Source organism: Aotus nancymaae, unplaced genomic scaffold (assembly GCF_030222135.1).
Source record: "Aotus nancymaae isolate 86718 unplaced genomic scaffold, 86718_ANA_hifiasm-v0.15.2.pri h1tg000025l, whole genome shotgun sequence".
Lineage (NCBI taxonomy): Eukaryota > Metazoa > Chordata > Mammalia > Primates > Aotidae > Aotus > Aotus nancymaae.
This window is the reverse complement of record NW_026988438.1, coordinates 36,808,653-36,821,473: the sequence shown is the minus strand read 5'-3', so window position 1 is coordinate 36,821,473 and position 12,821 is coordinate 36,808,653. Positions and strand designations below refer to the sequence as shown.

General features: G+C 42.4%; 1 protein-coding gene across 1 annotated transcript in view; it reads right to left on the bottom strand.

Moving 5' to 3' along the window:
* The window catches only part of IGF2BP3 (insulin like growth factor 2 mRNA binding protein 3), a 157,328-nt gene that overhangs the window by 96,218 nt on the left and 48,289 nt on the right, over positions 1–12,821 (bottom strand). The window contains exon 3 of the mRNA XM_064380543.1: positions 11,008–11,056. Coding sequence (XP_064236613.1) covers positions 11,008–11,056 — 49 coding nt within the window. The remainder of the gene's footprint in view (positions 1–11,007; positions 11,057–12,821) is intronic.

Below are 12,821 nucleotides of genomic sequence, written 5' to 3'. Positions count from 1 at the left end.
GGCATTAGATTCTCTTAAGGAGGGAGCAACCTAGATCCTTCAATGTGCACAGTTCACAATAGGGTACGCACTCCTATGAGACTCTAATGCCACCACTGATCTGTCAGGAGGCGAAGCTCAGGTAGTAATGCTTGCTCACTTACCATGCACCTCCTGCTATACAGCCCAGTTCTTAACAGGCCACAGATAGGTACCAGTCTGAGGCCTGGGGGTTAGGGAGCCCTGTGCTACAACATGGCTGAACAGTATGCTAAGTGAAATAAGCCAGTCATACAAAGACAGCTTGGTAAAGTTGATAATTATTCCAAAAGGGTTTTTTTGTTAACTTATTGCAATTCCAATCAAATCCCAGCAGAATTTTTGTGTACAGACTTGCTGGTTCTAAAACACATATGGAAAAGCAAAGTAACTACAATAGCTACAATTCTAAAAAAGAATAAAGTTGAAAGAATAATACTATTCAATTTTAAGACTTACAATATAAAGCCACAGTAACCAATAAAGTGTAGTAGCAAAGGGACAGACATATAAATCAATGGGAGAAGAGTGTCCAGAAACAGACCCACACAAATATGGTCAATTAATTTGTAACAAAAGTGTGAAGGCAATTTAATGGAAAAGAAACCGTATTTTTGTTTACTTCTCTTTTTTTTTTTTTTTTTCTTTTTTTTGAGACGGAGTTTCGCTCTTGTTACCCAGGCTGGAGTGCAATGGCACAATCTGGACTCACTGCAAACTCCGCCTCCCAGGTTCAAGCCATTCTCCTGCCTCAGCCTCCCGAGTAGCTGAGATTACAGATGCCTGTCACCATACCCAGCTAATTTTTATATTTTCAGGAGAGATAGGGTTTCACCATGTTGGCCAGGCTGGTCTCAAACTCCTGATCTCAGGTGATCTGCCCACCTCGGCCTCCCAAAATGCTAAGATTACAGGCGTGAGCCACCATGCCTGGCAGGAACAGTATTTTCAACTTATGTTGTTAAAATAAGAGATTTACATGCAAAAAATAAAACCTCGGCCTGTGAAAAATACATTATATAAAAATTAACTCAAAACACACCACAGGTTTAAGACAACAGGAGAAAACCTTCGTAACTGATTTAGGCAAAAAGTTTTTAGACAGGATATCAAAACTACTATTCATAAAATGAGATTGGCAGAAATGAATACATTGAACTTCATTAAAATTTAAAACTTTTAGCCAGGTGCAGTGGCTCACTCTTGTAATCCCAGAACTTTGGGAGGCCAAGGTGGGCAGATTACCTGAGGTCAGGAGTTCAAGACCAGCCTAGCCAACATGGTGAAACCCTGTCTCTACTAAAAATACAAGTTAGCCAGGCATGGTGGTAGGCACCTGTAATCCCAGCTACTCGGGAGGCTGAGGCACAATTGCTTGAACCTGGGAGGCAGAGGTTGCAGTGAACCAAGATGGCGCCACTGCACTCCAGCCCACGCGACAGAGATTCCATCTCAAAAAAATAAAAATACAAAAAATACAAAACGAAAAAAATTATCCAGGTGTGGTAGTGCACACCTGTAGTCCCAGCTACTCAGGAGGCTGAGATAGAAGAATCACTTGAGCCTGGGAAGTTAAGGCTTCAGTGAGCTGTGATCGTGCCACTGCACTCCAGCCTGGACAATGAGAGTCAAGAGTCTTTGTCAATCAACCAATAAAGGGCATGATGGCCTTTAAGATGATCATATCCAGAAAAACTATAGAAGCACTGGACAAAAGTCCAGGCATCATAGCACAAAGAATATGGGGTAAACATGGAGGAAGAAGGGTGGGGTCAGAAATGCTTGCCTCATATACCATTCATATACATCAGTTGTAGGGAACTCTGGTATTCCCTCCGCACACACATCGCCACATTCCTTCTGATGATGTAAAGTTTGCCCCATCCCAGAGCAGCCATGCATGAAGAACTCTAGCGTCTACAGTTCTTTAAAACAGAACTTTACTAACAACTTCCCCAAGGAAGTTCATTCATCACTCATAACCATACATTACTTCCAGACCTTGGGAGGATCCAGTTTCTATTGGCTTAACTGTCAAACTTTTTAGAGGCATGTTGAAACCAAATGATAATAATAACTCAAAGAAACAGAAACAACCCTTTGGGGGGAAGTTTTCTTTTTTTTTTTTGAGACGCAGTCTTGCTCTGTCACTCAGGCTAGAGTGCAGTGGCATTATCTCGGTTCACTGCAACCTCCACCTCCCAGGTTCAAGCAATTCTCCTGCCTCAACCTCCCAAGTAGCTGGGACTACAGGTGTGTGCCACCACGGCTGGCTAATTTTTTGTATTTTTAGTAGAGACAGGGTTTCACTGTGTTAGCCAGGATGGTCTCGATCTCCTGACCTCATGATCTGCCCACCTCAGCCTCCCAAAGTGCTGAGATTACAGGCGTGAGCCACTGCACCTGGCCTGGGGGAAGTTTTCTGTTAGAAAACTTCTAATGTTACTTCTAACATTCTGTTAGAGTAACAAAATGATTAGTAATGGAATGATTAAGAGTAGACATTAACACTTTCCAGCTGCATTACCCTAGACAAGCTACTTCACTTCTCTGTACCACCACTGCCTTATCTGTAAACTGGGGACATGGGACTGTTATGAAGATTAAAATTGGTTAATTCAGTGCCCAGCACATAAATGCCTAGTGTCGGCTACTTACTGGCCAAGTGCTCAAAGTCAGGCCACGGAGAAGAAGAAAGGCACCTACTGAGAACACGCAGTTTATCTGCTATTTATTTAGAACTCCAAGCTGTCTGCTACAGAGGCAATCTTTAAATTGGTTATTGCTAATATTTAACATCTCTGATTCCTATTACTTCTTGCTCAGCTCATGGATAATGTCAATGCCACTGTTTCTACAGATGTTTTCTTCTGCTGAATTAAAAGCACCTCGGGCGGATCACGAGGTCAATAGTTCAAGACCAGCCTAACACCGGGAAACCCCGTCTCTACTAAAAATACAAAAATTAGCCAGGCGTGGTGATGCATGCCTGTAATCCCAGCTACTCAGGAGGCTGAGGCAGGAGAATTCCTTGAACCTGGGAGACAGAGGTTGCAGTGAGAGCCAAGATCATACCACTGCACTCCAGCCTGGGCAACAGACTCCATCTCAAAAAAAAAAAAAAGGCAACTCATGGTGTTAGCTTTTCACTTTTCAATTACACTTAAAATGCTTCTCAGCCAGGCACGGCTGTAATCCCAACACTCTGGCTGCCGAAGTGGGTGGATCACCTGAAGTCATGAGTTCGAGACCAGCCTGTTAAAATGGAGAAACTCCATCTTTACTAAAAATACAGAAATTAGCCGGGTGTGGTGGCACACACCTGTAATCCCAGCTACTTGGGAGGCTGAGGCAGGAGAATAGCTTGAACCCAGGAGATGGACGTTGCAGTGAGCCGAGATCATGCCATTGCACTCCAGCCTGGGCAACAAGAGTGAAATGCTACCTTAAAAAATAAGTAAATAAAATGCTTCTCAAATGTCTATTTGGCATTAATTCCTGTATCCCTGTAGACCAAGTAGCACCTAACATAGCACCAAAAACAATCAGCAGTTGAAAAGAAGATAAATGACAGCTCCTGCCTTTAAGAATGCCAACATCCAGCAGGGATGTCACCTAACTCACCCCGTGGCCCCTGCCTACTCTCTTCCCCTGGAAGTCATGACCCTCCCCATAAACCTCAAGACAGCTCTCCACTTTTCAACACACCTTCATCCAAGGCTTACGGTGGGGTCTCTCTGAGCTATTTTATATTAACTATGGTATTGTTTTGTTTTTTTTCCTCCAGACTAGGTAACATAACATCACTACTTTCCCACCTTTTATTTATTTATTATTATTATTATTTTTAGCAGAGTCTCACCTATCTCTCAGGAGTGCAGGGGCACAATCTCAGGTCACTGCAACCTCTGCATCCTATGCTCAAGCAATTTCTGTGCCTCAGTCTCTTGAGTAGCCAAGATCACAGGTGTGTGCTACAATGCCTGGATTTTTTTTTTTTTTTAATTTGAGATGGTGTCTCACTGTCATCCAGGCTGCAGTGCAGTGGCACGATCTCAGCTCACTGCAACCTCTGCCTCCCGGGTTCACTTGATTTTCCCGCCTCAGTCTCCTGAGTAGCTGGTATTACAGATGCACTCCACCATGCCTGGCTGATTTTTGTATTTTTAGTAGAGACAGGGTTTCACCATGTTGGTCAGGCTGGTCTCAAACTCCTGGCCTTATGATCTGCCTGCCTCAGCCTCCCAAGATGCTGGGATTACAGGCGTGAGCCACCACACCCAGCTAATTTTTGTATTTATAGTAGAGACAGGGTTTCACCATGTTGGCCAGGCTGGTCTGGAACTCCTGGCCTCAAGTGATTGACCCACCTCAGCCTCCCAAAGTCCCAGGATTACAGGCCTGAGCCACCACACCAGGTCTGCTTGCTTCTTCTAAATAAGGAATACTTGGTTTCCCTTCTTTGACCCGAGCCTCACTTAATATTCATCTTCCCAGATCAATTAAGTCCAGGAAAAAAAAAAAATCAAATATGTAAGTATTGAAGTAAAACCAAGAAATGTTCTGAATTTTCTAACAAGATTGTGATGTTAAAGTATGTATTCTCCATAGGTACTTGTCAGACCACATATTCAAATCTGCTCAGAAAATACTCACTGCAGTCATGATTGATGTGGGGGCCCCACAAGCACGGAGAATCCTGCCATGCAGGTGACTAACTGTAGCACAGGCTATTTCCCCACACAGTAAACATGAGAAACATTGTTTCACCTTCCTCATCAGCCCCCAGAATGACAACCTTCCTTGCCTTTTTCTCTAGGACCACTTCATTTACCTAATGTCTTCCTTTACATAAGGTCTTATGCTTCACTTCAAAGAAGGTACCCTCAACTTTGGACATTTTCTTGAGTACTTATTGGGAGTTTTAGTTCTTTTGATCGGAGAGTAGTTACCTAAAAATAACATTAGGAAAAACTGAGACACCCTTTCCTTAAGACTCTGGCTTTTTTTTTTTTTGGAGACAGAGTACAGTGGCGTGATCTCAGCTGACTGTTAAGTTCCACCTCCTGGGTTCAAGCGATTCTCCTGCCTAAGCCTCTCAAGTAGCTAGGATTACAGGCGAACGCCACCATGTCCGGCTAATTTTTGTATTTTTAGTAGAGACAAGGTTTCACTATGTTGGCCTGGCTGGTCTCAAACTCCTGACCTTAGGTGATCTGCCCGCCTTGGCCTCCCAGAGTGCTGGGATTTACAGGCATAAGCCACCACACCTGGCTTTTTTTTGTCATTGGCTTTTTTTTTTTTTTGAGACGGAGTTTCACTCTTGTTGCCCAGGCCAGAGTGCAATGGCGCAGTCTCAGCTCAGGGTAACCCCCGCCTCCCAGGTTCAAGTAATTCTCCTGCCTCAACCTCCCAAGTAGCTGAGATTACAAGCCTGTGCCACCACACCCGGATAATTTCTGTATTTTTAGTAAAGATGGCGTTTCTCCATGTTGGCCAAGCTGGTGTAGAACTCCTGACCTCAAGTGACTCACCTGCCTTGCTCTCCCAAAGTGCTGGGATTACAAGCGTGAGTCACCAGCCCCACTTATTGTATTTTTTTTACATATAAAAAACCAGACCTGCTGGGAGCGGTGGCTCATGCCTGTAATCCCAGCACTTTCGGAGACCGAGGTGGCCAGATCACTTGAGGTCAGGAGTTCAAGACCAGCCTGGTCAACATGGTTAAACCTTGTCTCCACTAAAAATACAATAATTAGCCAGGTGTGGTGGCGGGCACCTGTAATCCCAATTACTCAAGAGGCTGAGACAGGAGAATTGCTTGAATCCAGGAGGTGGAGGCTGCAGTGAGCCAAGATCTCGTCACTGCACTCCAGCCTCAGTGACAGAGCAAGACTGCATCTCAAAAACAAAACAAAACACCAACAAGACATTTTTTAATTTTAGAAAATGGAGCCCACTTGAGAAACTGAGTAGGCACTACAGGTGTTTAACATCAAGTACTCCACTAGGGCTTTCTCCCAAAGCCCAACCTTTATCCACCCAAGGAAGGGCTCTCAGATCCTCCTCCTAATGTACACCTCCATGCAGCATCTGAACGTCCACATCGTCGGCTCCTGGAACTGTTTCTGTGGAGGAGCCCTTCCAGTTCTGGTCACACCGAGTCTACTCTTCAGGTACCTCAGGCAAGTCAGTGAGGGATGGATGAGAAACCATTTTCTCTTATTTCTCTGCTATATTCCATATATTTGGGAGAAAACCAATCTACCTAATTCTCTAGCAGTGAGTCCTTCAAAACGTTAGTCTCTCCATATCTTCATCTGCCATAAACATTTAGCAGAATCCAGTGCCCACCCATAAGTGCTTTATCATCATCTAAAACTAAATGGTTAGAAACTGTTTAAACCTGCTTGACACAGCATACAAGATATGCTACCCAGAGAACTTGCGGAATCCCCTTCTGATCATTTAGTACTGTATGGTGGTATAAAGATAACATAAATAATAAAGATCTAACAGTAGCAGAAAGGTAACACTCCAGCTACAGATCTTACAAAAAACGCCACAGGTCACAGGCATTTCTGCCATGGTCCCAGATTCTGTCACCTCTTTAGTGACTTCACAGAATATGGCTTACAAGATGACTGCTAGAATCGGGAGGAGGAGGTTGTTTCACTGCAAGATTAGAGGTTTGGCTTGATATTAAGCTATCAATTCAGACAGACAGGGTATATGAAGCATTAGGGCAAAAAAAGAAAAATAAGCTCTCGATTCCAAATGTTCTTCTCAGCTTTGTGATGCCGGGGCTAGGACTCTGGACTCTAATCTCTCCTTTACCAGCTGTTACCAGTTAGTTTCTGCCAATAGAAGGCACCAGAAGGGTACCAGAAAGCAGGAATTGGGGTAGGGACAACATGCGCTTCCCCATGCATCCATAGGCATCCCCATATCCACAGGTGTCCGTCCGTCAGTCGGCATCACCGCATCCACAGGTCCCCGTCCGTCAGTCGGCAGCACCGCATCCACAGGTCCCTGTCCGTCAATCAGCTTCACCGCATTCATAGGTCCCCATCCGTCAGTCGGCGTCACCGCATCCACAGGTCCCCGTCCGTCAGTCGGCAGCACCACATCCACAGGTCCCCGTCCATCAGTCGGCAGCACCGCATCCACAGGTCCCCGTCTGTCAGTCGGCGTCACCGCATCCACAGGTCCCCGTCTGTCAGTCAGCGTCACCGCATCCATAGGTCCCCGTCCGTCAGTCGGCGTCACCACATCCACAGGTCCCCGTCCGTCAGTCAGCATCACTGCATCCGCAGGTCCCTGTCCATCAGCTGTTATCACTGCATCAGCAGTTGGTTACATCCTCTAGCTGCTCTGGACACTCAGAACAAAATTGGTAACTCCTCTCTCCTCCCCAAATCCCAGGGGCCAGCCACAGCCAAGGAATTCCCATTGCTCAGAAATCTGAGTCTCAGGTACTCAAGGCTCTTCCCTCCAAGTCTCTAGAATCCAAAACCTCAACTTCTTCCGTTTGGCCTTCCAGCCCTCAGGTGATAGCTGCTCCTTACAGTCACCACTCTGCATTCTCTTTGCTCTTTCACCTTCCAGAACCTGTGTGATTCTCCTTGGTGAAATACCAAGTATGTTATCTGTGCTCCTGCCTGGATCTGACTGAGACAAGCACAAAACTTGAGGTTGAGAGCTGGTGAATTTGTTGTTGTTCTTATCATAGCTAAAACATATTGTGTACTTATATGTACCAAGCACTGTTTTAAAGGCTTTAGCATGCATATCCTCTTTAACACTCAAAGCAACCCAATGAGGGAGCCATCATCATCACCCCCTTGTTAGAAACGGGAAAATGAGGCTCAAAGACTTTTAAAAACCTGTTCAGAGATCCTATAACTAGATCACACAATGAGAAAGTAGTGAAGCTAGGACATAATTCCAAGTCTGACCTCAAAGGCTGCCCCATTTCCTGCAAAAGAGAAACATATTCCACTATAAGGCTTTTCTAGGTGCTCCATGCTGCTTCACAGGGCTATTTACATTGCTCACAAAGAACTTACTATAGTGCTTCCTTGTTATCCGCTTGAGTCCTACTCTGTAACAGGCCCCGTTTTTTATGCCACTGCTCATCTAGCAAAACAATACCATTTGTCCTGTGGAATGGCCCATATTTAGGACACAGCTAGTTATTTATTTGAAATATCATTTATACCTTGTGTATTTATTGTGAACTCAAAGTTAGATTAAGATTGAAACCAGTTGAACCTTTTTAGATAAGACTATTTCCTCAGTGGTGCCATGTATATTCTACTTCATCAAAGTAGAAGGTACATAATGTCTGGCTGTTCCACTTTCAGTGATTCTAAGATTAATCAGTGACTCAAAGCCTAATCTTCCATTATAAAAGGTGTCTGGAAGTGCAAAATTATCACTGATAAGGCTTTGGCACAAGAAAAGCGACATACCCAGTGCGTATAATAAAACATAAACAGGCCGGGTGCGGTGGCTCACGCCTGTAATCCCAGCACTTTGGGAGGCCGAGGCGGGTGGATCACGAGGTCAAGAGATCGAGACCATCCTGGTCAACATGGTGAAACCCCGTCTCTACTAAAAATACAAAAAATTAGCTGGGCATGGTGGCGCATGCCTGTAATCCCAGCTACTCAGGAGACTGAGGCAGGAGAATTGCCTGAACCCAGGAGGCGGAGGTTGCGGTGAGCCGAGATCGCGCCATTGCACTCCAGCCTGTGTAACAAGAGCGAAACTCCGTCTCAAAAAAAAAAAAAAAAAAAAAAAAAAAAAAAAAAAAAAAAACATACACAAGCCAGGCACAGTGGCTCATACCTGTAATCCAGCACTTTGGGAGGCCAAGGCAGGTGGATCACCTGAGGTCAGGAGTTTGAGACCAGCCTGACCAACATGGTGAAACCCTGCCACTACTAAAAATACAAAATTTAGCCAGGCATGGTGGCAGATGCCTGTAATCCCAACTACTCAGGAGGCTGAATCAGGAGAATTACTTGAACCTGAGAGGTGGTAGTTGCAGTGAACCTAGATTGCACCACTGCACTCCAGCCTGGGCAGCAACAAGAGCAAAACTCAATCGCAAAAAAAAAACATATATATATGTATATGTGTGTATATATGTGTGTGTGTATATATGTGTGTGTATGTGTGTGTGTATATATGTATGTGTGTGTATATATGTGTGTGTGTGCGTATATATATGCGTATATATATATACACACGCATATATATACGCACACACACACATACACATACATACAGAGTAACCCTTCTCAAATAGGAAATAGGTTTCCCTCAAGTCTTTAAGGAAAGAAACACCTAACAACAGCTCATCCTATTCCTGGCAAGCCCTCAATATAATCGTTTTTGTTGATCAATATGCAAACAATTCATCAAATTTTTAAAGGGAGTCAAAGGTGAAGAGTTCCAAAGTGTAGTTGCAAGTGTCTTACAATTCAGTATGTGCTCTTGCTTAATTAATTTTATCTTGTGTGCCCATTTTTGCCCATTTGAAAACAGAGATAATTCGCTAACTTGACACTACCTCAAAAGGACAATGAGGAGACTAACGTGAAATATACAAATTAAGAAAAGTTAGATATGGCAAATAATTGGAATAAGGGAAAATGCAATAAACTAAGAGCTAAATTCTCTAAATTTGAAGAGATTATGAATGAATTAAAAGGGAACTGGCCATAGCACATATGCTAATACTCTAATAATTCACTTAAACTTGGTTTCTAACATTTGACTATTTCATAGAAAGCTACATTACACTAGATGTAGCTCCTGAACAAAAAAAAATCCTATTAAATTACATTTTAAATCATATTTAATATGGCTCATCTTAAAATAAGGGGATGAAAGTAGTAATCTTGCTATTATAACACTTGATTTGAGGACCTATCCCCCAAGCTACTGAATTCCCTAAACAAAAGTTAATCTGAAAAAGGAACATGTATAAAATTTATTCTTATAACTCATCGTGTTTCCATCTATAAAGTGTATTTTTAATGCATTATACAACTTGCAAAATATTCAGCACATACCAAAAACCAACCCCTTCTTGCAAAACTTAATAATAATATTTTGAAGATAAATATTCTCAGCACAAATCACTTGTGACCAACTAAGAAAACTTGGAGAATCAGACTTAAATCAACTTCCTTCAACTTCCCACCAAAGTAACCTTTTAACCAAACTTTGCATGCTGATAGGGGTTATGATTTAATGACTCATCAGATGTCATTTTTGAAGACTAGTCTAAAACACACAAAACTAGTTACTCTTGATTTTTTATTTTAGAAATACATAAAAGATAAGCAGTTTCTCTGCCCACCCTCTCCAAGGCGGGTTTTAAGAACTTTCAGGTTCCATTGTCTTAAGAGTCAACAGATAGTTTCTTTTATCCTTTCAACTACCGGAATCTCAAATTCTCACCATGACATCATTATTATGCTTTGGAAATTGCTGACACAGGCTACTCAATTGTGCTAAATAGTTTGTGTTTAAACACATTACACAATCACCGCAGTGCCACCATCTGAGCAAAAGGAAGCAGAGTAACATTTTTAAATAAAGCACAAAGTAGCAGGTATTTGTATTTTTACTAATTTGCCAAGATAGTAACTTCATATTTAAATATAACTGGCAAATTCATCCAAAAGCACTGAAATCCACAAAATCCTGTTAGGACAGTAATGAATGAGAAAGATTACCCATTTACCCAAGAATGTATTTCAATTTTTGGTTTCTTCTTATCTCAAAGAGCAGATTTTTAAAAGATAAAATGTGCCCTTAAGAAGAAAAACCCACATCAAGACACAGGTCATAAGAGGAGAATTTTATGTTCTAGCACACCCAAGAGTTGAGGAAAGGAGAAAAAGCTTTTAAAAAACTAACAGCAATAGGCTTACATACTCAGATCTTAATTTTAAATATGGAAATTCTTACCTCCCACTGTAAGTGAGGCGGGATATTTCGTATCTGAAGTTTCCGAATCCTGCAGAAGAATTAAAATGTTTTTTAAAAGAAAAAAACATAAAAGCAAGACAATAATAGCCAACATGGAAGTTGAGAAACTACTTAAAATATTAACCCTATATTAACTACAAACCAATACATAATAAGAAAAGGCAGCCTAAGAAGGAAAGACAAAGAAACAAACTCACAAACTGCATAGAGACCATGTGGAGATCCAGCATTTATTGATCTGTTATGACTTATTTTAAAAGCCACTAAAATTAGCAGATAGAATGTTTAAAACAGATTTATCTGATGATTACATTCTAAGTTCAAATCCTTTAGCTTCAAATTAGGCATCCCAGGACATAAACAAAGCCTTAGTCCAGGTGATCTTACTCTGGCCATCACAGCCAAGGAGTCCATGGATAAAATTCAGGGAAATAAAAAATGAGGTGGGGGAGGAAATGACACATTTATCTTCACTATCCCCTAAGTGAAATTTAACACGTCCTTCAATTATGAAGGCTGGCACTAAACCACAGAATTACAGTAATTTTGACATCAATAAAAATCAGATATTTTTTATTTTTTTCAGACGGAGTCTCACTCTGTCGCCAGGGTGGAGTGCAGTCTCGGTTCACTGCAATCTCTGTCTCCCAGGTTCAAGTGATCCTTCCGCCTCAGCCTCCCAAGCAGCTGGGACTACAGGTGCGTGCCACAATGCCCAGCTAATTTTTGTAATTTTAGTAGAGACGGGGGTTTCACCATGTTGGCCAGGATGGTCTTGATCTCTTGACCTCATGATCCGCCTGCCTCGGCCTCCCAAAGTGCTCGGATTACAGGCGTGAACCACTGTGCCCAGCCAAATCAGATATTTTCATACCACATTAGATTGCTGAGATCTTTAAATATCATCTACACTCATCACTGTGAAATTTAGATGTGTTGCTAGAACTTCTTATTATGTTAAGCACCTATTACTGAGTTTTAGCATTTTGCCAACTAGATTTCAAAATAATTGGTTTCCTTTATAATCCTATGTATTTTATGCATTTTAAAACATCCTGAGGCCAGGCACGGTGCTTCACGCCTGTAATCCCAGCACTTTGGGAAGCCGAGGTGGGCAGATCACTTGAGGTCAGGAGATCAAGACCATCCTGGCCAACCTGGTGAAACCCATCTCTACTAAAATTACAAAAAATTAGCCAGGCACGGTGACAGGTGCCTGTAGCCCCAGCTACTTCGCAGGCTGAGGCAGGAGAATTGCTTGAACCTGGGAGGCAGAGGTTGCGGTTAGCTCAGATTGCGCCACTGCACTGCAGCCTGAACGACAGAGCAAGAGTCCGTCTCGAAAAAATTAAAATAAAAAATAAAGACATCCTGAAACATAAAAGGAGATCCACAGGTTTCAGACTGCCAAAAAAGTGTACGGTACAGAAAATGTTAAGAATCAGCACCTTCGCTCAAATGCCCCCCTACACATGTATATATGTATGCAAAAAGGAAGAGAGTGACGCAAATAACACAACTGCATGTTAATTAGATGAGATTATACTATAGAAGTCACATGCCAGTCACTTCCTTTGAAGGAAAAAGAATTTATAGTCAACTAGCTATAAAAAACAAAATAAAACAAAAACTAGCAATTGAGCTTGACATCTCAAGTAAAATAATTAAATTACTTAACTTCTAAAATTAGAATTATATAGGACAGGCCTGGAGGCTCATGCTGTAATCCCTGCACTTTGGGAGGATCACTTGAGCTCTGGAGTTCCAGACCAGCCTAGACAACACAGTCAAAC